The 21,424-nt window shown below is 55.1% G+C and overlaps 1 protein-coding gene across 2 annotated transcripts; it reads right to left on the bottom strand.

The window, feature by feature from the left end:
- Positions 1-4,469: 4,469 nt before the first annotated feature.
- Positions 4,470-21,424, bottom strand: MCM5 (minichromosome maintenance complex component 5). Of its 2 annotated transcripts, none has more exons than XM_014558524.2 (17): positions 21,274-21,424; positions 20,853-21,027; positions 19,604-19,730; positions 19,390-19,518; positions 16,956-17,128; positions 15,225-15,380; positions 13,487-13,653; positions 12,864-13,035; positions 12,233-12,344; positions 10,846-10,989; positions 10,469-10,534; positions 10,061-10,237; positions 9,567-9,679; positions 8,128-8,256; positions 7,016-7,158; positions 5,639-5,766; positions 4,470-4,778 (listed from the first exon to the last, which is right to left on the bottom strand). In XM_014558524.2, the coding sequence occupies exons 2-17, from the start codon at positions 21,017-21,019 to the stop codon at positions 4,677-4,679; spliced, it is 2,205 nt and encodes a 734-aa protein (XP_014414010.1). In that variant the 5' UTR covers positions 21,020-21,027; positions 21,274-21,424; the 3' UTR covers positions 4,470-4,676. The 2 variants fall into 2 exon arrangements, with proteins under 2 accessions (XP_014414010.1, XP_006183928.1); XM_006183866.3 differs by having other exon boundaries at positions 21,200-21,281.

The following is a 21,424-nucleotide window of genomic DNA, read 5'->3' as shown; positions in this document are numbered from 1 at the left end:
ACATAATCTTCACATTTCCCTTTATAATACTGCAATTTAGCACATCTGCTCTGCAAGACTTCTGATCCGGTGCGTGCAAGCCACCAGGCCTGGTGACGGTCGTGTGGAGCAGAACCTTACCCTCACCAACTAATCAACTACGATGGGTATAAATGAAACCATAAAGGACTCAGGACAATGGAAACTGGGCGGAGAGACTAAATCACAGACGCTCCTGTGCTCTCTCCTCACACTCCTCCTAGATTTTGGACTGGGTGGCTCTCTTAGTGGGAATAGAAGTCCAAAGACCACAAAAGCCAGGGATGGGGTGGGGGGCAGGGGTGCTGAGCCACCTGGGTGGGAAAAGGTGAAACTGGGAATGCAGAAGCCGGAAGTAGAGAAAACAAGATGCTCCACCCATCCTGGGACACTTCTTCCAGGCAGACATGTCACCTCAGTGAGTCCTCGCAGCCACCACAGGGAAGAGGACCACTGTCACCTCCTTTTGACAGATGAGAAAAGGGAGGTGAGACTCAGCAACCCACCCAGAGGAGGAAACTGCAGAATTTCCACAGGGAACAGGAGGGAGAGGTCTGAGAGCCCTAGGACTCAGGTAAGGGAGCAGCTTGAGAATCAAGCCCAACCCAGGTTAGGATCCTTCTCCTCCATTTCACCCAGACCCCAGCCCAGCCTCATCCTGACTCCCAGAGTGCTCCCTGCTCCCCTTCCCCTCCATCCATCAGCATCCCCACTCTTTCCAGCGATCTTCGTGGAGGCTTGGTCAGTTCCTTCAAATGCCTAAGTACCTTCACAGCCCCTCCGCCTGCTGCCCCCTCTGCCTGGAAGGCCCTCAGGGATCCTGACTGGAATGTCGCTAAGTTCTAAGCAGGGGCCCCTCCCAACCCCGCCAGCCACAGCCAAGCCAGTCACTCCCCCATCTGGCTCCTTGGCCCCCAGGCTGCCACAGTCGTGCCATCTACCCCAGGGACAGAGACTATGCCCAGGCAGCCTTCCCCCTGAACCGGCACCTCCACCAGGCCACGACCACAGGGACGCCCCGTGAGGACGTGGGCAAGGCGGCAGCGTGCTGGGCGGTTCTGAACCCTGACCTTGCCCTCACTCACTGTGACACAAGCCTGAGCCTGTGTGCCCATCTGGAAAAGTAACAGCACACATGACTCCTGGGGGAGCAGGCACATCCCAGCTAACAGATGCAGGTGGTGGAGCTGGACACTCGCCGCTTTGTAGTCTCCACGGGCGCGGGTACCAGCTGTCACTAGATGAGACCTCAGGTGAGCACAACCCCGGAAGAAAGCTCCCTCTCCACCTCCAAGAAATGCAGACCCGGCCGCAGGGTTAACGAGCGTTCGAGGTCCAACATTCAACACACCACAGGAAAAGAAGGTCCAATCCTGCAGTGGATGCAGAGAAACGCTCAAGAGTCTACCAAGATAAACCACAAGGTCCTTCTGTGCAGCACAGGCAACTACATTCATATCTTATAACGTATAATGATAAAGAATATGAAAGGGGGGAGGGTATAGCTCAGTGGTAGTGTGCATGCCTAGCACGCACGAGGTCCTGGGTTCAATCTCCAGTATCTCCCTTTAAAAAAAATATGTGTAACTGAATCACTATGCTGTACGCCAGAAACTAACACAACACTGCAAATCAATTACACTTCGATTAAAAAAAAAAAAAGCCTCCACTGGAACAAGATAAAAGGTAAAGAGGGACCGGAAATGCTCAGATGCTCTCAGGAAGCCCAGCATCCAGAAGAGACAGCCAAGACCTGTGTCAAAGGCTCTCCAGTTATCAAAGCAGAAACAGGATTTAAACAAGAGCGAGTCATGTGATTGAGCTGAAGTGGATTTAGCTCCTCTCATCTCTCCATTTCCCAGAACGGTGTACAAAGGAAGAGCTTTAAGCAGCTGGAAACTGTTGCACAAAAATACACTTGTGACTCAACAATGAGCACACAGAGGCACCAAGCTTTCCTGTCCATGTTTTTAGAAAGATCAAATCATTTTACTTTGAGTTTCTCACGATTATCTTCATTTTTACATGGTGATTATTTGTAAAACACTTTATCTGCTAATAATTTATTAGGATAAGATGTTTTAACATATATTTGTGTTTTCATTGAGGTTTCGTATTTCCAAATGTATTTTAAATATCAAATATTTTACTTCATGGATTTGTTTTTAATTTTGTGAATTCTACCTTCTTAAAAACAAGATATACTCACATTGGTATTTCAATATGAGGCAAAATAATGACCAAAAAACGAGCATTGTTGATTTTCTCGAATATTACTGTTAACTAGCACTTTCTGCTACTCAATCTCACAACTGATGGTGACGACTCCTATGACCCCCAGTTTACTGACAAACTCAGGTGCACGCAAATCAAAGGAACAGAATAGAGAGCCCAGAAATAAAGCCACTCATAAACGGTCAGTTAATTTACAACAGAGGAGCCAGAAATACACAATGGGGAAAGGACAGTCTCTTTCATTAAATGGTGATGGGAAAACTGGACAGCTACATGCAAAGGAATGAAATGGACCACTATCTTACACCATACACAAAAATTAACTCAAAATGGATCAATGACTTAAACTTAAGACCTGAAAGCATAAAATTCCTATTAGAAAACATAGGCAGTAGGCTTCTTGGCATCAGTTTTGGCAATAATTTGGGAGGTTTGACACCAAAAGCAACAAAAGCAAAAAAATGAACAAGTGTGGCTATATCACTAAAAAGCTTCTGTACAACAAAGGAAAACCATCAACAAAATGAAAAGGCAGCCAATGGAACAGGAAAAAATGTTTGCAAATGGTATCTGATAAAGGGTTAATACCCAAAATATATTTAAAAAAAAAAAACACTCATACAACTAATAGCAAAAATCAAACAATCCAATTAAAAAATGGGTAGATCTGAATAGCCATTTTTCCAAGGAAGACATGCAGATGGCCAACAGGTCCATGAAAAGATGCTCAACATCACTAATCAGAGAAATGCAAATCAAAACCACAAGGAGACACCACCACATGCTTGTTAGAATGGCTATTATCAAAGAGACAACTAGTAACAAGCGGTGGTGAGGATGTGGAGAAAGGGGGACCGCTTGTGCACCACTGGTATGAAGGTAAAGTGGTGCAGCCAGAGTGGAAAACAGTATAGAGGTGCTTCAAAAAATTAAAACTAGAACTACCTACGATCGAGCAGTCTACTTCTGGGTATGTATCTAAAGAAAACAGAAACAACTAACTTGAAAAGATACCTGCACCCCCACGTTCACTGCAGCATTACCTACAGCAGCCAAGCTACGGAAACAACCTAAGTGTCCACTGATGGATGAAAGGATAAAGGAAATGTGCTGTGTGTACACGACGGAGTACTTTTCAGCCATTAAAAAAAAATAAGGAAATCCTGACGCTTGTGACGTGGACGGACCTTGAGAGAACTGTTAAGACAAGCTAAACAAGGCACAGAAAGAACGATACCGCGTGACCTCACTGACATGTGGAGCCTGAAACAACAACAAAGAAAAACCAAGCTCAGAGATGGAGAATAGACTGATGGTTGCCAGAGGTGGGGGGTGGCAGAGACGGCACGAGTGAAGGGGGTCAAAAGGTACAAACTTCCACTTATAAAATAAGTCACAGAGACGTAATGTACAGCATGGTGACTGTAGTTAATAATATATAATAGATATCTGCAAGCTGTTACGGAGAATAGATCTTAGTTCTTATCACAAGAAAAGAAAAGTGTGTTAACTATGTGTGGTGATGTGTGTTAACCAGACCAAAGGGGAGGGGGAGGAAATGCCAAAATAAATTATGGCATATCCAAAAAAACAAACTTGGGCCCAGGAAGTCAGGTGCCTCACTCACAGCCACACACTTTGTGGGTGGTCCCACTGGGGAGAAGCAGTCTACAGAATTCCAGCACCTTCTGCTCTTACCTACTCTGCTCTAAGGCCCAGTGGGAATCCATGCCCCTGAACACAAAAGCCATCAGTCTCTCCACACTGCCTGGCCCTTCCTGGACACGTCACTAGCAGTAGCTCACTTATGCTAAGCACAACCCTGTGCAGGAGACACTGGTGTCGCCCCCATTTACAGATTGGGAAACTGAGGCTCAGAGAGGGTCGTGAATCCAGCCAGTCTGATGCAAATGCCTCCAGCCTTGCCCGCCCATTAAGCGGCCAGGGAACAGCTGAGGCGAGTCAAACCGACCTGCTTTACGAGGCACTCCCACACACCCTGGGTCCTGTTGGATTCTCACCAGCACCATCAAGACACTGGCAGGACCCTCCCCACTGAGCCGGGGAAGGTCCGGAGCACAGAGGTGAGTGCCGTGCCCAGGAGCCCGAGAGGCAGAGCAGGTCAGAAACCCAGATTTGTCAGGCTCCAAAGCCTGTCCTTGCCCCACGAGGGCAGGGTGGGGTGACAGGCCACCCAGGGCAGAAGCCCACAGATATCCAAACACAGCACAGCTTTATTATTTCAATAAACTCCAAAGGCACATTTCCTGGGTCTGTGGCCGAGGCAGACACGGAAGGCAGTGAGGCAGGACGACGGTCCCTGCATCCAGAATGCATGGGAAGTTCAAGGTGGCAGTGGGGAGGCGGACGTGATGGTGGCGGCATTCCTGTGGCGGGAGGGACGGGAGGAGGCGCAGCGCCGCTCACTTGAGGCGGTAGAGAACCTTGCGCTGCATGCGATGCTGGATCTCGCCACGCCGCAGCATCAGCTGCAGGACCTTGTGGACGGCATGCTCCGGATATTTCTGAAGGACACGAGGTTGAATGCAGGCACATGCCTCCGAGGGGACTCCAAACACCCCACCACTGGAACCTGAGGAGCCCCAGGGGAGCCCAGGCACCCCCTGCTCACAGGGACCCTGCAGCTGTCACCCCATCTGACCGGATCCAAGAAGGGCTCACACTTCCTGAGCACCTACTACGTGCCAGGCACTCTTCTAAGTCTTCACACATTTGCTCAAGGTCACATAGCAATTAAGCAGCAGAGCTGAGACTTCAACTGAGTGCATTTGTTTCTAGAACCCAAGCTCCTGACACCCCCAAACCTCTCTAAGTCTCAGCCTGCTCACCCCTCAAATGGGCATGGTACCACCTACTGCGCAGAACTGCTCTACGGATCAAGAGGAGACGATGCACGTGAGAGGGAGCTGAGGCCCCAAACTGGGATTCTTCCTGTGACCTCAAAGATGCTAACAAGCGCTCCACAGCATCTAGAATGCCCATCACCTCACCATGGGGTCAGGCACACTGTCCCCAGAGAGCTGGATGGCTTGCCCTCCTGGCTCACCCCCCACCCCCAAAGACCAGGCAGTGAGGAGAAAGGACAGACAGGAGGGCTGGGAAGCCTGGGAGGTTCCACCAGCACCTCTGCCACCTGTCCTCTCCCTCTGGTTAGACAGAGGAAGTATCCCTGCCCCAGACTGAAGCAGTCGCCAGGGGAGGAACACTGGGAACAGGTCTGAGCCAAGGAACAGCCACCCCCTCCTCTCCCAGGCCTGCATGCCAAGCAACAGGATGCTGTGCTGGGTGCATGGGAACCAGGCTGCGGGGAGCCTGCAGGAGCACCGCCCCCAGCCTACCCCACCTGGCCTCAGGCAAGGCCCACCTGCTTGGTGAAGTCCTGGATGATGCTGTGCTCCGACACCTGGGAGCCGATGGCAAAGCGGCGCTTGAGCTGCTTCTCGATGCGGCTCAGCAGCTCCTGGTCCTCCTGGCTGGTGAAGCCCTCCACCCCTGTGGGCGTGAGGAGGGAGGTCAGTGTGTCCTCAGTGAAGGCTGGGAGAGACGGGGGCCTTGAGCCCCAGGAAGAGTAAACCGGGCCCCAAAGAGAAAATGAGAGGAAGAGACAGAGCGTGCCAGGCACAGCCAGGGCCTGACCTAGGGGATGACTGACAGAGCTCCTTGGGGAAGGAGACTGCAGGCAGAGGGGATGGCTGGCGCAAAGGCACAAAGGTGGGAAATACGCCCACCTCGTTCACAACCCAGTCAGGGGCTGGGGACACGGCCAGAGTGGCACCAGGTTCTGTGGGCCCTGGAGGCCATGGCATAGCTTTTTTCTTTAATTCTGGTGAGCCGAGCAGCCACTAGAGGGCTCTGGGACAGCACGTGGACCCATGCAGCTGGACAGGCAGCAGGGACGACTTCTGGGAGGAGTCTCTCTAGGATGGAGACCTGGAGGGGACCCAGCAGTGACCCCGCAGCGCATGCAGGCTGCCCCGGAGACCGGATCCGTGAGGCACCCGAGCGGCCCAGGCAAGCAGGAGGCTCGTGACTTCCCACACCTGCCGCAGCGTGGGTCTCCCCCGCTGACCTGGGGACCTTGGTGTTTCAGCTAAGTAAGGAGAGGGTGGGGCCGTGGTGGGGGAAGCCACAGAGAGGGACTTCGAGGCCCCAAGCAGAATTGAGTCTGCAAGGCAAACTCTTACACAGCCTGCAAAGCCCAACTCCAATTTCACTGCCCCAAATCACAGCTGTCCCCTGTATCCTCAGAATCCCAGAGAGGGCTCTGTTCGCAAATGTCTAATGGGACAGGAACGGCAGAGACTGCGCTATCTTCAACAAGGGGAGGGTGGGGTAAGCAGACCCACCTCCCTGGCTCCAGCCACACTGGCCCTTGAACATGCCAAGCCTGCAGTCCCTGGGGTCTCGCCACTCAACCTTCCCTATACCTGCGGTGAAGGGGGCCACAGGTCCTCACTTCACCCCACGCCTTCCTTCCTGCCTCCTCCTTGGAGAAGCCATCCCTGACCACCCAACAGGGAGGCATCCCCACCCCTCTCCAATGTGCCCAACCTGCTGGAATTCTCCTCTCCGCACTCTACACCTTAACTTGATTAATTTGCCTCTTTGCTGGGTCATCGCCCCATCTCATTCCCACTCCAGGAGAATGGGAGCCTCACCAGGTGGGGCGGCAGTCCCACCCACAGAGTCCCAGGCTGGGAGCCCAAAGACCACCCAAGCCTGTGTCCCCACATCTGCTCACCTGACAAGGTGCCGGACAAGGCGGCGTCCAGTGTGGACACTTGGAAGAGCCTCAGAGCCTCCTCCACATCTGCCTCTGTGGCGAAGGGCTGCAGCTTCATCTTGCTGAGGGCCTCGGCGATGCGCACGATGGCCTCCAGCTGCCTGTGTGGGAGCAATGGGATACCAGGGCGGCCTCAGGCCATCTTCCCTCCCCTGTCCCACCCCAACCTCCGGGAGGTGCCTGCCCAAGGTAGTAAGACTACAGGGGAGACTGCTGGCTGTCCCCATGATCCATCTCCCTTTCCTCCTTAGTAATGGAACCCCAATTTTTATTCCAGCACCTGGCACCCAGCTAAAAGACATTTTTCGGCCTCTCTTCCATTTACATGTGTCTGTGTGACTAAGGTATGCCCAGTAAGTTTTAAGTCCAAACATTTTACAGGAATTTTAGGAAGTGGCCTTATGATGGGCCCTTCTTTTCCTTCCAGTCCTGACACCTGGGATGCGGAAGCGATGGCTGGTGTTCCAGCAGCCATCCTGAACAATGAGAATAAGGGTGAGCCTGAAGGAACCAAGACTGCTGATGACTGAGGAGCCACCACACAGTCCTGGACTACCTAACCCTCTTACGTTTTCACGTAGAGGGAAATAAACTCCGAATTTACTTAAGCTATTTTATTTGGGTTTTCCATTACATACAGTCAAGTCCACTTCTATACTAATCAGTGCTGGAAGCAAGATTCAAACCAGGTAGGTCCAAGCTCTTAATCATTCTACTGTACTGTATAAACTCACAAGAGTAAGGAGAGTTTAGAGACAAGAAAAGTGAGGTCCAGAGAAGGAAAGCCATTTCCCTGCAGTCACACATGGGCTAGAGACTGGTATCAGGTCTCCTGACCCTCACACCTGGCCCCTCCCTCACCCTCAGGCTTTCCCACAGCAGGGACGCCAAACAGAATTCAGAAGAGAATGTTGTGGATTTTCTTAACACTAAACAAACCAAGAAATACAGATAATCAGGGAGACCACTGTCTTCCCTCCCTGCACCCTGGCCCTGGCCCTGCTGGGCACACAGCACCTTGTACATTGAGGCCATCACCCGGCCCAGCCCTGGCCCGCCCGCTGGCTCACCGCACAGTGATGGGGATGCTGGAGCGGCGGTCGCTGTCCCTCTCGTGCTGCCGGGCCCCACTCCGCATGATGATGTACCGGTTCTTCAGCTTCTCCGCGGCCGCTGCCGACAGCCGGGGGCCACACTTCCTGCAGGACGAGGGGATCAGCTGCCATGAGGGCGGGAAGGAACCCACCCCGGCCCTGGCCCTTGGCCAGCGTGCAGACACACACTTCCGGGGCCCACAGGCCAGCAGGCTCACAGCAGTCCTCCACCCTACGTGTTCAGGGGCAAGATGCACAATGACACCTGGGAGAGGCTTGGCAGTGACTGCTGTCCAGAGGCAGGGAGCTCGCCAGACTCTCGCAGGGGTAGCAGGGATGTCTGCCCAGGATCTCCTCCCACCCTATCCCCTCCATTCTGGGCTCCCCGCCAACAGTCACTGATTTAGGGGAAGCCTTAGATCATCTAAGCCAACCCTCATTCTGAGGATGATGAGACAGAGGCCAGAGGGAGGGAGCAAACTCCCCAAGGCTACCTGGAACTTGCTATCAAGGAGGGACTAGAATCCAGGGCTCTCAGACTCACACCCAAGGGCCCAAGCCTGAGGATGAGGCCATGAGGAGCTCCGAACGGTGACGAAGACCCAGGTACCACTTGGCACGGCACCACCCATCACCCAGGCAGAGGGGGTGAGTAGGGACCAGCCCAAATACAGCATTTCACCTCCCATCGGAAAGACACTCAGAAGATCTCTCCACCTTGGGTTTTAGTTCCAACAAGAGGCAACAGAAGCATGTGTCTAGGATCTTGGTGTGGTGGCTAAAGGCACAGTCTCTGGAGCCAGGTACCTGGGTTCAAATCCTGGCTCCACTACCTCCTGCCTGTGACCTTGGACAAGCTACTTAACCATTCTTTGCCTCAGCTTCCCCACCTGTAAAATGGAATAATACACCAACTTCATAGATTTGAGAGATAAAATTACACATAAAAGACTCACAATAACATTTGGCATAATTACTCTATGTGTGACTATTATTACAGGCAATCTGTGAGAGTAACGATAAGGCTGCAGCTGCCACTTACTGAGTGTGCACTCAGTGCAGGGCTGTGCCAAGCACTTATTCATCATCTTGTGCAAACCTTACTAAAACCCTAGGCCACAACCCAGGGAAAGCAAGGCTCCAAGGTCAACGGACTCACCCAAGGTCACACACTGGGGGCAGGCATTGCCTGTGTCCATACCGCCTCCCCAGCATGTCAGAGTCAAGGAGGTCTTTGGAGCATCTAAATCCTCCTCCCCCCCCGTTTCTGAAATGGGGATTCTGAGGCCAAGAGCCACTGAGTGATTGTGCAGGGTCGGAAGGAGCAGAGCTAGGGCCCTAAGGGCCTCATCGCAGGCATCCTGAATGGATCCCTCCCCACTCCCACCCCCATGTGGCCTGCATCCAAGACTCACAGTCGGCAGTAGGCGATGAACTTCTTCAGCTTGGCCAGGTCCATCTCACCCTCCACAGCCTGGGTCTGGGTCAGCGCGCTCACGTGCAGAGTGATGACATGTTTGGCCAGCATCTGGGAGGTGGAGGGACACTGGGTCAGCCCGCAGGCCTTCCCAAGTCAGGTGGCAGACAGAGGCACCCTGACGACACTGAAGCTGGACCCAGCTGGGCCTCACACTTCAAGGCTTGTGCATTACATCTGCCCTTGAGCTCCTTTCAAAAACTAACCGACCAGAACTGGGGTGCTAGTACTTGTAACCCCCTTATTTCACATACAAAGGACCAACGCCCAGGGAATGACTGTCACAGCATATCACACGCAGGAGAGGCAGGATTCTTGGAAGTCCACAGCTCCCGCCTCCTAGGCGGCCCGCTCACAGGCCAAACCCCTGGTCTGGCCTCCCCCAGAAGCGTGGGTCTGGCTAGTGCCCCTGTGGCCCCGCCCCCGACGCACCACATCCCGCTCCTCATTGTGCTCGTCCTTGACGATGAAGATCATGTCGAAGCGGGACAGGATGGTGGGCATGAAGTCAATGTTGTCCTCCCCCTTCGTCTCGTCCCAGCGGCCGAACACAGAGTTGGCAGCAGCCAGGACGGAGCAGCGGGAGTTGAGGGTGGTGGTGATGCCAGCCTGAGGGAGGAGCGAGGGGCAGCAGAGATGAGAATATGGGGTTTCAGCCCTCTCAGGGTGCACACCCACACATATACACACGATTCCAGGACCACCGCTGCTGCCAACAGAGGCCGGGCCAACAGGCCTCAGCACTGGCCGCTCAGGGCAGCCTGAGGTCACGGCCAGATCCCGGCCCCTCCCGGTACCTGGGGCCCGGCTGGATCAGCCTGGACCAGGGAGGCTGCTCACCTTGGCAATAGAAATGGTTTGCTGCTCCATGGCCTCATGGATGGCGACACGGTCATCTTCTCGCATCTGTTTGGGAGAGAGAAACATCCACCAGGCCCAGGGAAGGGGACCAGGGAGCGGCGGCAGCAGGAAAACCTACAGCAGCCACCATTCTAGGGTCCCGACCCCGTCCCAGGCCAATGGCAGGACTGGGTCACCTCTAGTCATGACAACAATTGTGTGGGGTTGGCTCTCCTCTCCCCATTCTCCAGGTGTGGAAACTTCCCTATAAGCGACAGGCCCGGGGACTGAAGACAAGTTTCCAGATCTAGTGGTTTCTGTGTTCCAAGCACAGATCACACCCCCAGCCCACAACCACCTCACCCTGCCAGACTCACCTTGTCAAACTCATCGATACAGACGACTCCCCCATCAGCCAGGACCATGGCCCCGCCCTCCATGATGAAGTTCCGGGATGAGGGGTCCCTCATTACCGAGGCTGTCAGGCCAGCCGCGCTGCTGCCTTTCCCAGACGTGTACACCTGAGAGAGGGTGACGGGAGGTGTCAGGACCCAACTGGTAAGTCGAAGGGCGTCGAGGGCTGGAGCTTGCCCAAGGTCACACATCATGGCTGGCTGTAGAGCAGATGACCCCAGCCTGGCCAATCCCAGCCTGGCCGGGAGGTTCTCCCCGGGGAGGTGATCACATCCATCACTCACCTGAGCCCTACCATTGCCCCATGAAGCAGCCCTCAGGGGCCCGGCTCACAGAGGAGCACACTGAGGCCCAGAGGAAAGGAGTGGCATGCTTCTAGGGGGCCTCGGGGCTGGGGTGGACTCCTGACTCCCAGGGAAAGGCTTCCCTACCCTGAGTCCCTTGTCATCTTTGTATAGACCTGGGAGCCACGTGCTACCACTGAACTCTTAAACTGCAGCAGTCCAAAGCCAGACGTGCTTAAGTGTAAAATACACAGGGAATTCAAACTTAGTGCTAAAGGGAAAAAAGCGTGAAGTCCCTCCTTCATGCTTTTGTAACATTAAGCTACACGTTGAAATAACGTCTCAGACACACTGGGTCAAACAGAATGTGGTGAAGATCAATTTCACTATTTTCTATCACTTTGTAAAGTGGCTACTAGGAAACATACAATCCCCAGGAGGCTGACATCTGTGGTCCACGTGGATTTCCACAGGGCAGCACTGGCACAGGTCACCCGGCCCAGCTCCTCACACCCAGAGACCACACCCCACACACAACCCTGCCCACTGACACAGCAGTCACCCCCGCCAGCTCTGACCCCCAGACCCACTCACTGAGGCACAGAGGACCTGGCTGACCCAACAGCTGGGCTCGCATCCCCTGACCAGCATTTACTCGCCATGGGATCTTGGGCAAACACTGAGCTATTCTGTTCCCCAGTTTCCTCATCCATCAAAGAGGGTAAGAGCACACACCACCCAGAGGTGAGGTGAGCAGTAAATGAATAAACATAAAGAAAGGACTCCAAGCAGGGCCTAAGCCTGACTTCAGCCAGGACTGTTATTGACACTCTGACTAGGTGGATGGACAAACTGAGGCTCAGGGGGATGAGGTAACTCACTCAAGATCCACAGCCAACTACTGGCTGGGCTGAGACCCAGATCCCATCCAGTCCAGTGCTCCGCCCACTGCCCCTGAACCGACACACCCTGCTGGTCTCCTGCCTCCCCCTCCTCCACAGCCCGCCTGCAGCCTTCCTCCCTGCAAGGGCAGCCAAGATAGACCAAAACTGTCCGGGAGGCTCACCCCAATGGGAGCACACTTCTCCACAAACTTCAGCAGCTGGGACTTGGCCGTCCCCGGGTCCCCCAGCATCAGCAGGTTGATGTCTCCTCGGCGAGTGAGTCCATCGGGGAGCCTGGGGGAGAACAAGCAGGTGGGCCAGGTGAGCAAGGCGAGAATCCCCGAGGGCTGGGACTCGGCGCCGGCAGTAATTGGTAGCTACTAGTAACGTTACTTTCTGTACCTCCACTATTTTAGAGTTTCCAAAGAACATGTGATGTCCCCTGCGTGTTAGGTTTTCACCTGTCTTATTCAGGTGGAGACCTGGGTTCAGAGAGATGATATCTCTTGCCTAATGTCGCACAGTAAACCCCAGTCTCCTGACTCCAAGCCCAGAGCTCTTCCCACTACACTTGCCAAGCCCCCCATAGCCAGGGTCGGGGTCGGAGGGATCGCTCGGGAGAGGAGGGCATGAATTAGCCACCAGCCCATAGACAGCAAGCCTGGGAATTGGGGAGGGTGCCTGGGAGCAGCAGGCAGGGCCAACGGTCCTGGAAAAACGAAGGGCGTAAGTCCTGGCCATCTGGCAATTAGTTGCCCACCTATGGGCCAAGTCACCCGTCCCCCGCCGCGGACCTAGGGGCCCAGACCCCACCTCTTCCGGGAACCCCCGAAGAGCAGGCAGGCGATGGCCTTCTTCATGTCCGTGCCCCCAAAGATGGAGGGGGCGATGCTCTTGGAGATGACCTCGTAGACATTAGGGAGGGCGGCCAGGCGCCGGAACTCCTCCTCCTCCTGCGGGGTCACGGCCCCCGCAAAGCTCCGGCCTGGGTGGGGCAGAGAAGGGAGGGTGCATGAGAACCATGAGGGAGAGCCTGCTGCAGCCCACCACCCAGGCCCCAACCCAGGGCAGGGCCCTCGGAGCAGGACAGCACAAGCGTCAGTCTGAGCAAAGACAGAGGCCCCAGTTCTCCCCCTCAGGATGGGCTTGTGTGCTCCCGGGTCCAGTGAGTGAGGGGATGAGTAGTATGTGTGCTGAGGGGGCAGGGGGGAGGCTAGCAGTCTGAGGAGTTGGAGAGCCAGGCCCCAGGGACATCTTCCATTTTGCTACTGGGCAGGGGGTGATGACGTGTCTTTGGTTATGACAGCACCACTCACCCTGGCTGTTGTGCAGAACAGGGTGTAGGCGCGAGGGTGGAGACAGGAAGACCAGGAGGCCTGCCAACAGCCCAGGGGAGGGACGACAGGGGCTCGGCACACGGCCCAACAACCACTCACCAGAGCCATCTGTGTCCACCTGGATGCCCAGGACACGGATATAGGAGCTCCGGATGCCCACGCCCACTCGGTCTCGGCCCCTGCTGGAGGTCAGGCCAAACTTCTTGATGGAGTAGATGCCCATGATGGTGACCCTGTTCCCAGGGACAACCTTGTCACACAGGTACCTGAGAGGAGGAAGGAGAAAGAAGATGAGAGCCTGGTGGGGACAGGGAGTCCCTGGCCCCACCCACCCCGTCACACCCCCAGTCCATCTTAGCAACTCTACTGGAGGCCCCACGACCTGAGCTGGCTCCAGCCTGTACCACCACAGGGCCCTCGCCCTCTCACCACAACCCAGCCCACGCGTGGACGGCCTAGCTGCTGGAAGAACAATCCTTGGTCACAGTGGTTGCTAGACTCTTCCACAGCCTTCAAGAGCTTATCTCTTATGCTGGTTGGCATTGCAGGGCCCACCCCAGCCCCTCAGATGCCCCATCTCCATCACATCTGCTGTCGGATGCACCCCAGGGCTCCTACACCAACCCAGGGGAACCTTCCCCCTCATGCCCTCCCTGCGAGGGTCATCCTCCATTTCTGCCTCTTCATGGCTCCATGATCTCAGCCAAGTGATTTTGCCTCTGGACTTTTATTTCTTCTTTAAAAAATAAGACACTGAAATCAGAAAGTCTACAAGGCCCTCCAGCCAGAACTACAGGTGCGTGGAAAAGACACTGGGGCACGTATCAGTACCCAGACACTTAGAAGCTATGTGACCTCAGAGTCACCGCACCTCTCTGAGCCTAGGGGCATGACAAAGTGACCTGACCTGCTCAACTGCTGTGGGTATAAGACCCAAAAGTGCTTTATACACCGGAAAGAGCCACAGCCCATAAAAGACCACCACTGTCATTATTAATGTTCTAGGAAAGGATCCTGACTCCTCTCTTCCCGTTCCCCATGTCTTCACTTTGTACATCACAGACCACTTGAATGATCCAGTAAACACCGAATATACCATTTGTATTAAAGAAGCTTTAATGCTCCACACTCAATATGCATTTTCCAGTTGAAATCTCCCAGCATCCTGATGAGAGAGACTGACGCCTGTCATGATCCCCACTTTCCCAATAAGGAAACTGAGGCTCAGCAAGCACGTGGGACTTGCTCAGGAGTCTGACTCCTACACGTTCCACTGCCGCTGAGGAAGCTAACGTGACCTACGGGTCCACTGCTCAGAGAACATGCACGCAAAGGCCACCTGCACGCGACGCCAGGCTGTGCAAGCCCAGGTTAGGGACCTCTGTCCACAGCTCCACACCTTCACCCCAGGTCCCGAGACCAGGCCCAGGCCAGCACCCTCTCCCCCATCACCCAGCAAAATCCAAGGAAGAATCGGAACAGAAAGCCCAGGGCAGGGGGGTCAGGCTGGGAAGAGGCTCCCCCAGCCACTGGCTGTCTTAGCTGTGCCGTCTGGGGCCTCCCAGTTCTAACAGGGCTGGAGAGATGGATTCTCCAGGAAGAACATAGACTCAAAGCCAGGCTCCTCCACTCACTGAGCCGGTGACGCATCCTTGTCTGCAGGCGGGGGCTGACATGCCCCTGAGGATTAGGGGAAATGTAAGGGAAGCACCCAGCACGGAGCACGTGTTCCCTAACTAGCATCCTCTCCCCCGCTCCTGGCCGCGCTTGGTGGTCTACAAGGGGCACCTGACTTAGGGACGCGGCCAGGGAGCCCGCCTATAGGCCGCTGGCTCACCTGTCGCAGTACAGCTGCATGTGTCTGGGCATCTCGCCGTGAGGCACCGCGTCTGGCAGCTCCTGCAGCTTCAGGGTCTGGAAGTCCACGCACTTGCACTTGTCTGGCATGATGAAGTACGGGTCCAGCGGGCACCTGGGGCGCCCGGCCTGATCCCTGTCCGGGGGAGGAGAGAGGGTCACCAGAGCGGCCCTGAGAGCTCAAAGTCCAGGGAGTCCAACCCGAGAGTCGGCGACAGGACTAGCCGGCAGCGAGCCAAGGGTCTCCAGGACCGGCCCTAAAGGAGGGCAGCTCTTGGGGGATGCAGCCAGGTTAGGGTGGGGAGACCAGACTGCATGAGGCTTTTTTTTTATAAGATTTTTTTTTAAACCTGGCACCAGACCCTTGGTTCACTTATTTTTTTAGTCTTTTTACTTATCTATTTCTTTTTTATCACTCTATTTTTTTATTTTCGTAGGAGAGGGGAAATAAATAGGTTTATTTATTTACTTATTTTCAGTGGAGGTACTGCGGTTTGAATCCACGACCTCATGCACGCTAAACGTGCATGCTACCACTATTTCCTCCCCTGACACGAGCTCTTAAATTACCTTGCTGGGAGGCGGACAAGCCACACTCCCAGCTTCCCGAGGAGACTCAGTGACCCCACAGGTGAGAGAGGGGCCAAATCACCACTGATCTTTTAAACCCCACTCAAAGCCCCAGATCTTCCTCCCAGTGAGGCCCCTGGAGACCACGCTCAGGGCTCTAAGCACCTTTGAACTTCCATGTAACGAAGCCATTATCCCACCACCACAGGAACGTTACAGCGAAGCACCACTGTGCCGGTCACTATTCGAGGTGCCGGGGACACGGCCATGGATGAAAAGCCCCTGCTCTTGTGGGGCTCGAGTTCTGATCAGCGGAGAACGAGAAAACCCACCAGCAAAGAACCACATAACAAAACGACAGGCAGCCCTGTGCCGTCATGGAAGCGGGGATGTGAGGGGGAGGGACGTGCGCTCCAAGCCTAAGACGGAGGGGCGTGGAGGCAGCCCTGGGAGAAAGCCGCCGGAGCGAGTGAGGCCACGGGCCGAGGAGGTCGGGGGGAAGAACGTTCTGGGTGGAGGAAACAGCAAGTTCCAAGGCCCTGCAACACGAGCGTATTCCAGGAACAGGAGGGAGGCAGCGAGGCCGGGCCAGGAGAGGAGGGAGGACATGAAACCGCGGGGAGCTGGGAGCAGACCTCGAGGGCCGTGCAGGCGGACATGGGACTTGACGTTGAAATGTGGCAGAGCCCTGAGGTCAGGAGGCTGAGGGGACCCAGCAGCCAGAGAGGGAGGAGCCCTTAAGATCGATCGGGGTGGAGGGCGGTCAGCAATCCTTTTCTGTAAGAAGCCAGAGGGTGAGTATTCTCCGTTCTGTGGGATAAGAGGCCGCACACCCTGCATCTGTAGTACAGCCACAGCAACATGTAAACGATGGGGCCTGGCACGGCCCTTGGCACGCCCTCGGTTTGCTTTAGAAGGTTTGAGATGGACTCCCAACCCCAGCTCCCTGCACAGTGGTCCGGGTGCCCTGGAGGGACACCACCCCCAGTTCCTAACCCTGAGTTCCCAACCATCAGCTCCCACCAGGCACAGCCCTGCCCGCACCCTCCCCGCTGCCTGTGGGGCAGGCTGGCCTCATCCTGCACGCCTCCACTCAGATGTCACCCCCACAGCCCCGCAGAGCCGCGCCAACCCCACTCACGTGTTGCACTTCCTGGGCAGGGGGTAGCCCTCCAGGCCGGGGCGCATGGCGATGTTGGTGAGGGTGTTCCGGCAGCTGCGGCACTGGATGGAGATGCGGGTGGCCTTGGCGCGGACCCCCGACGCGGCAATGATGATGCCAGGGATCTTCACCAGGTGTGACATCGTGTCCGACTGTAACGGAGCCACAGGGAGGGTGGTTGGCTAAAGGGAGTCAGGGACACCTGCGATCCTGTATGAAAATCTCTTTTTCATAATGCACGTGGAAATACTTAAGGATCAAGGACCACGTTAGTAGCTTTCTTTAAAATACTTCGGCAAAAAATAAAAACAAACAAAACAGAGAAAGCAAATGAGGCAAAATATTAACAGTATTAATCCAGGTGGAGATAAGTGAAACCTGTTACACTACTCTTGTCACTTCTATGGGTGTGATTTTTTTACCGTAAAAAGTGAAAAACAAGAAAAGTCCCTTTCATCATCTTTTCTTCCTGCTCCCAGGAGTTTTTTGGGGGACAGAGGTGGGTGACAGGTTCCTGCCGATGCCCCCAGTGGAGGGGAGGAGGGAGAAAGGCAGGAAGAGGGCTGGGCCCACACTCTCCAGTAAGTGAGGCCAGGGGCGCACGTGGCTGCCACAGCCCGGGGAACACTGGAACTGCTGAAACCACCAAGTCGTTTTCTGGAAAACAGTCTACGAGCTGCGGGGGTCCCAGCACTCCAGAATCCCAGGGCTGGAAAGGACTAGGGCGGCCTCAGCCCCCAAGCCACACCTGACCAGCATTCCTTCTAGAGAGGGCTCCTCCCGTCTTACAGGACACCCGACCCCCAAGGCAGGCCGTTCAGAGTCTGAGAATGGGAAGCTTGTCCCTGGGGCGGGGGAGGGGCGGGCTGAGGCTGGCTTCTCCGAGGAAACTGCTGCCCCACAAAACAGTTCACTGCCACCTCCACAGACAGGCCAACGTGTGACCCTCGGTTTAGTTCCACACATGGTCACAGGGTCCCTCCCTGGTGCTGGGAGCAGAGATGAGGCCAACACATTCCACAACCATGAGACCCACAGCCTAGCCCTGCTTCTGGAACAGACCTGCCATCGTGCTGACCAAGGAAGGCTGGACAGGGACCCCAACAGAGCCTCAGGACACAGGAATTCCAGCAAAAACCAGCACCTGGCCTTCCTGGCCTCTGGTGCGGTGACAGGGAGGAGGTGACACTATCTGGGCACCACTGTAGAGTTCGCCAGGCACAGCCACGTGCGTCCTTTCATTTGCTTCTCACAACCACCTTGTGACACAATCAATGTCGGGACCTCACTTCCTCCTCACGGCTCTCCTGGCTTCCTCCCACTCCTGCCTGTTTTATAAATTCTCCTTCCGCACAGCAGTCGGAGGGAGCTTTTCAAGATGGAATCAGCCTGGTCTCCTACTGAACTCTCAATCCAAGCTCCTTTCCACAGCAGCCAAGGCCTTGGCCATTGGGTCTCTCCATCCACTTCCTCCCTTCCTTTCCCCCAACCCTCACTCCCTAGGGTCCAGCCATACTGGTTTCTTTCTGTCCCTTGACACCTGCTGCTGTCCCCCACCCCAGTGCCTTTGCACCTGCTTATCCGTGAGCCTGGAACGCTCCTCTCTCTGGCTGTCACCTGGCTGGCTTTGCATCCCTCAAACTTACACCAACATCACTTCCTCAGAGAGGGCTTCTCTGACTGCCACCTACAACCCCCAGCCTCTGTAACATTGCCTCTGTTTCTTTTCTTCATGACTCTTGTCATGGTCCCTGAGATCAGCTCACTGCTCCTTGTCTGTTTCTCCCACAGAAGCTCCACAGAACCAGGTGAGGGTCTAGGCCAGCAAGTAGCACATGGCAGCCGTTCAATCAGTATTTGTTGACGAAAACAAAGAAATGACTGGATGGCAGACCACCTCTGCCAATCTCTCCTGCTTCCTCACCACCCTCCAGCCATGCTGCCTTGCCCCGCAGGCTCTGCACCAGCTGTGTCCCCCGCCCTAGGAATGCTGGCTGCTGGTCCCCGTCCTTGGATCTTCACTTAGACATCCCCTCCTCAAAGCAGCCTTCTCTGTCTTTTCCACACTTGCTCATCATCCTCCTGACTTCTCCCATTCTTCTTACGAAGTAATCGTGGGTGATGTTTACAGGTTTACTCGGCCTCCTCTGGGGGGATACCCACTCCTGAAGGACAGGAACTTGTCATTGAACTTGTCGTTGAGTTCACAGTTGTTTCTCCAGGACCCAACTCAATGCCTCACTCACAGGAGGAGCTCAGCAAACATCTGTCCAAAGAGCTAATTTTTCAGAGGAGGAAACAGGCTCAGAAATGTCAAGTGAGTTCCTCAGGGCAACACAGTGGGCACCCAGGTCTGCCTGTCTCCGAAGCCATTGCCACTGCCACCCTCCAAGCGGCCTCTGAGTGGACCCACCTTCAGGCTACGAATGCTGGACGGGCTGGCGTCCGACTTGAGCATGACCTGGATATCCTGGAGCACCTCATCACCCGTGGGCCGGGGCCGGGTCACCTCATCAGCCACCTCTTTCGCAGCTTCCTCCAGCTGGAGAGGAGGAAGGGGACAGGCTATGAGTGCCTGGAGCAAGGCCAGCCCAGCCTGGGAGGCACAAGAACAGGGTCCCACTCACCAGCTGCAAATGCTCAGCTGGTTGCTTGTACAAGTAGTCAGCTAGGTCCTCGTCAAAGCTGGCCAGGTCCTCCATCTCCACTTCGATCCAGTATTCCCCCAGGTTATAATGCCGCTTGAGTTCATCCCTGGAGTGGGCAGGTGGTAGGGCAGGGGCGGGGAGAGACACAGAGAAAACAAAACTGGCTAAGGTACACTTGCACCCGGAGTCTACCCACACCAGTGCCCCACCACTCCTCTTCCTAAACACGCATCTAGTCCAGGTGGTTCTGTTATTTAACCCTGAAGAGGCTCCCCACTGCCGACAGGGCATCCTCCAAAGAACATTCTGTGGGAGCGATTTCCGAAACAGTCAAGGGACGTTTCAACACTCACACAGACAGGGTTCTGTGCACAGCTGTCTGGGAGACTCTCACTGCAAACCAGTCCTTTCACTGGGCTCCTTGGAGCCTTTAACTTTTTTTTGGAGGCCAACGAGGCACATGGCTGGATCTTGGAGGGCTCCTCTGAGAGCCTTCCCTAACTCCCCTTGAACATTCCTCCTTTGAGACAATCATTATCTTGTAATTTATTTGTTGGTCCTACTGACTTAGAAGCTTCTTGAGGGCAAGCAGTATGAATCTTTCCATCTTTGCATCTCAGGGTCTGGCACAGAGATGGTTAATGACATCAGGCATGTGAATAAACGGAGGCAACATGATTATGCCCATTTTACTGATGAAGAAACTGAGGCCCAGAGAGACTGTCACTTGGAACTCACTCAGCTAAGGATCAATCAGGCCCACGCCTGGACCTGTAAACTCATATTCTCTGCATTTTAAAGGCCTATGAGGATCTGGCAAAATGTCACAAATGTACAACGACTAGGAGCAGGGACCCTGCCAAACTCACTCAGTGCTTAGCCCAGCACCTGGAACAGTGTCTGGCATGCAGCAAGTGCTCAGTCAACAAAAGCTGACTGAGTGGAATGAATGAAGGAAGGAAGGAAGGAAGGAGTGAAGTAAACCTAACTACCATCTTCACCTTTGGCACCCACAGAGAACTTGGTTTACAAGCTATCACGGACATTACACGGAAGGACAGTGAGAAGCAGATGAATAGGAACAAGACCTGGAAAAAGAACCAAAGGGCCCCGAGACTCACTCAAAAGTTAACCTCAGATATGAAACGTACAAAAACCGTATTCCACCGGGGTGCGGGGCCCCAGTGAGCGGACAAAGCCCCGCTGGGACCGCATCTCCCGCCCGCACCTGTATTTGAAGGTGAAGCCGGTGCGGTCGGTGCCCACTCGGTACTGCCGCAGGAACTCCTTGAAGCGCCTCTGCAGCTGCGACTTGCGGGCCTGCCCCTCATCGGTCGCGTTGTCGCCCCCGAAGCTGTCGCTGTAGAAAATGCCGGGGTCGTCGAAGCCCGACATGACTGCACCTGGTGCGGGGACAAGGAGCTGGAGCAGGCGGAGGGGGGAGTGTGGAGGGGGACGCGCGCGCGGCAAACCCTCCGACACCCGTGTCCTCCGCTCCGAATGCGGGGCGGTGTGAGCCCGGTTCCGCCTCCCAGACCCCGACCCCAGTTCTCCCAGGAGAAACCACTGCCTTACTGCGCCGTCAAGTGCAGACTCCCAGGTGCCCACTCCCAACCCCGCCGGCCTCACGTCTCCCTTCCCGCACTCACCGGAACCCGAGAGACAGGAACCCCCACAGACCGCCGCCGAGTTTCGCGGGAAAAACGAGACGCCGCGTTTGGACGCCGCGGTAGCTGCGCTCTCATTGGGTAACCAGAGCCCCTCGGCCAGTGATTGGACTGCTCTGCGCCCGCGAGTCCC

Source organism: Camelus ferus, chromosome 12 (genome assembly GCF_009834535.1).
Source record: "Camelus ferus isolate YT-003-E chromosome 12, BCGSAC_Cfer_1.0, whole genome shotgun sequence".
NCBI lineage: Eukaryota > Metazoa > Chordata > Mammalia > Artiodactyla > Camelidae > Camelus > Camelus ferus.
Note: the sequence above shows the minus strand (reverse complement) of the source record. Positions and strands in the feature narration are given on the sequence as shown.

Excerpts from the sequence above, each read along its gene's own strand:
- MCM5 (XM_014558524.2), bottom strand. The coding sequence starts at position 21,019 with ATGTCGGGCTTCGACGACCCCGGCATTTTCTACAGCGACAGCTTCGGG. Across the intron at positions 10,535-10,845 it reads GTATCGATGAGTTTGACAAG|ATGCGAGAAGATGACCGTGT; the intron begins GTGAGTCTGGCA and ends TCTCCCAAACAG. Across the intron at positions 4,779-5,638 it reads TCCAGGACTTCACCAAGCAG|AAATATCCGGAGCATGCCGT; the intron begins GTGGGCCTTGCC and ends CGTGTCCTTCAG.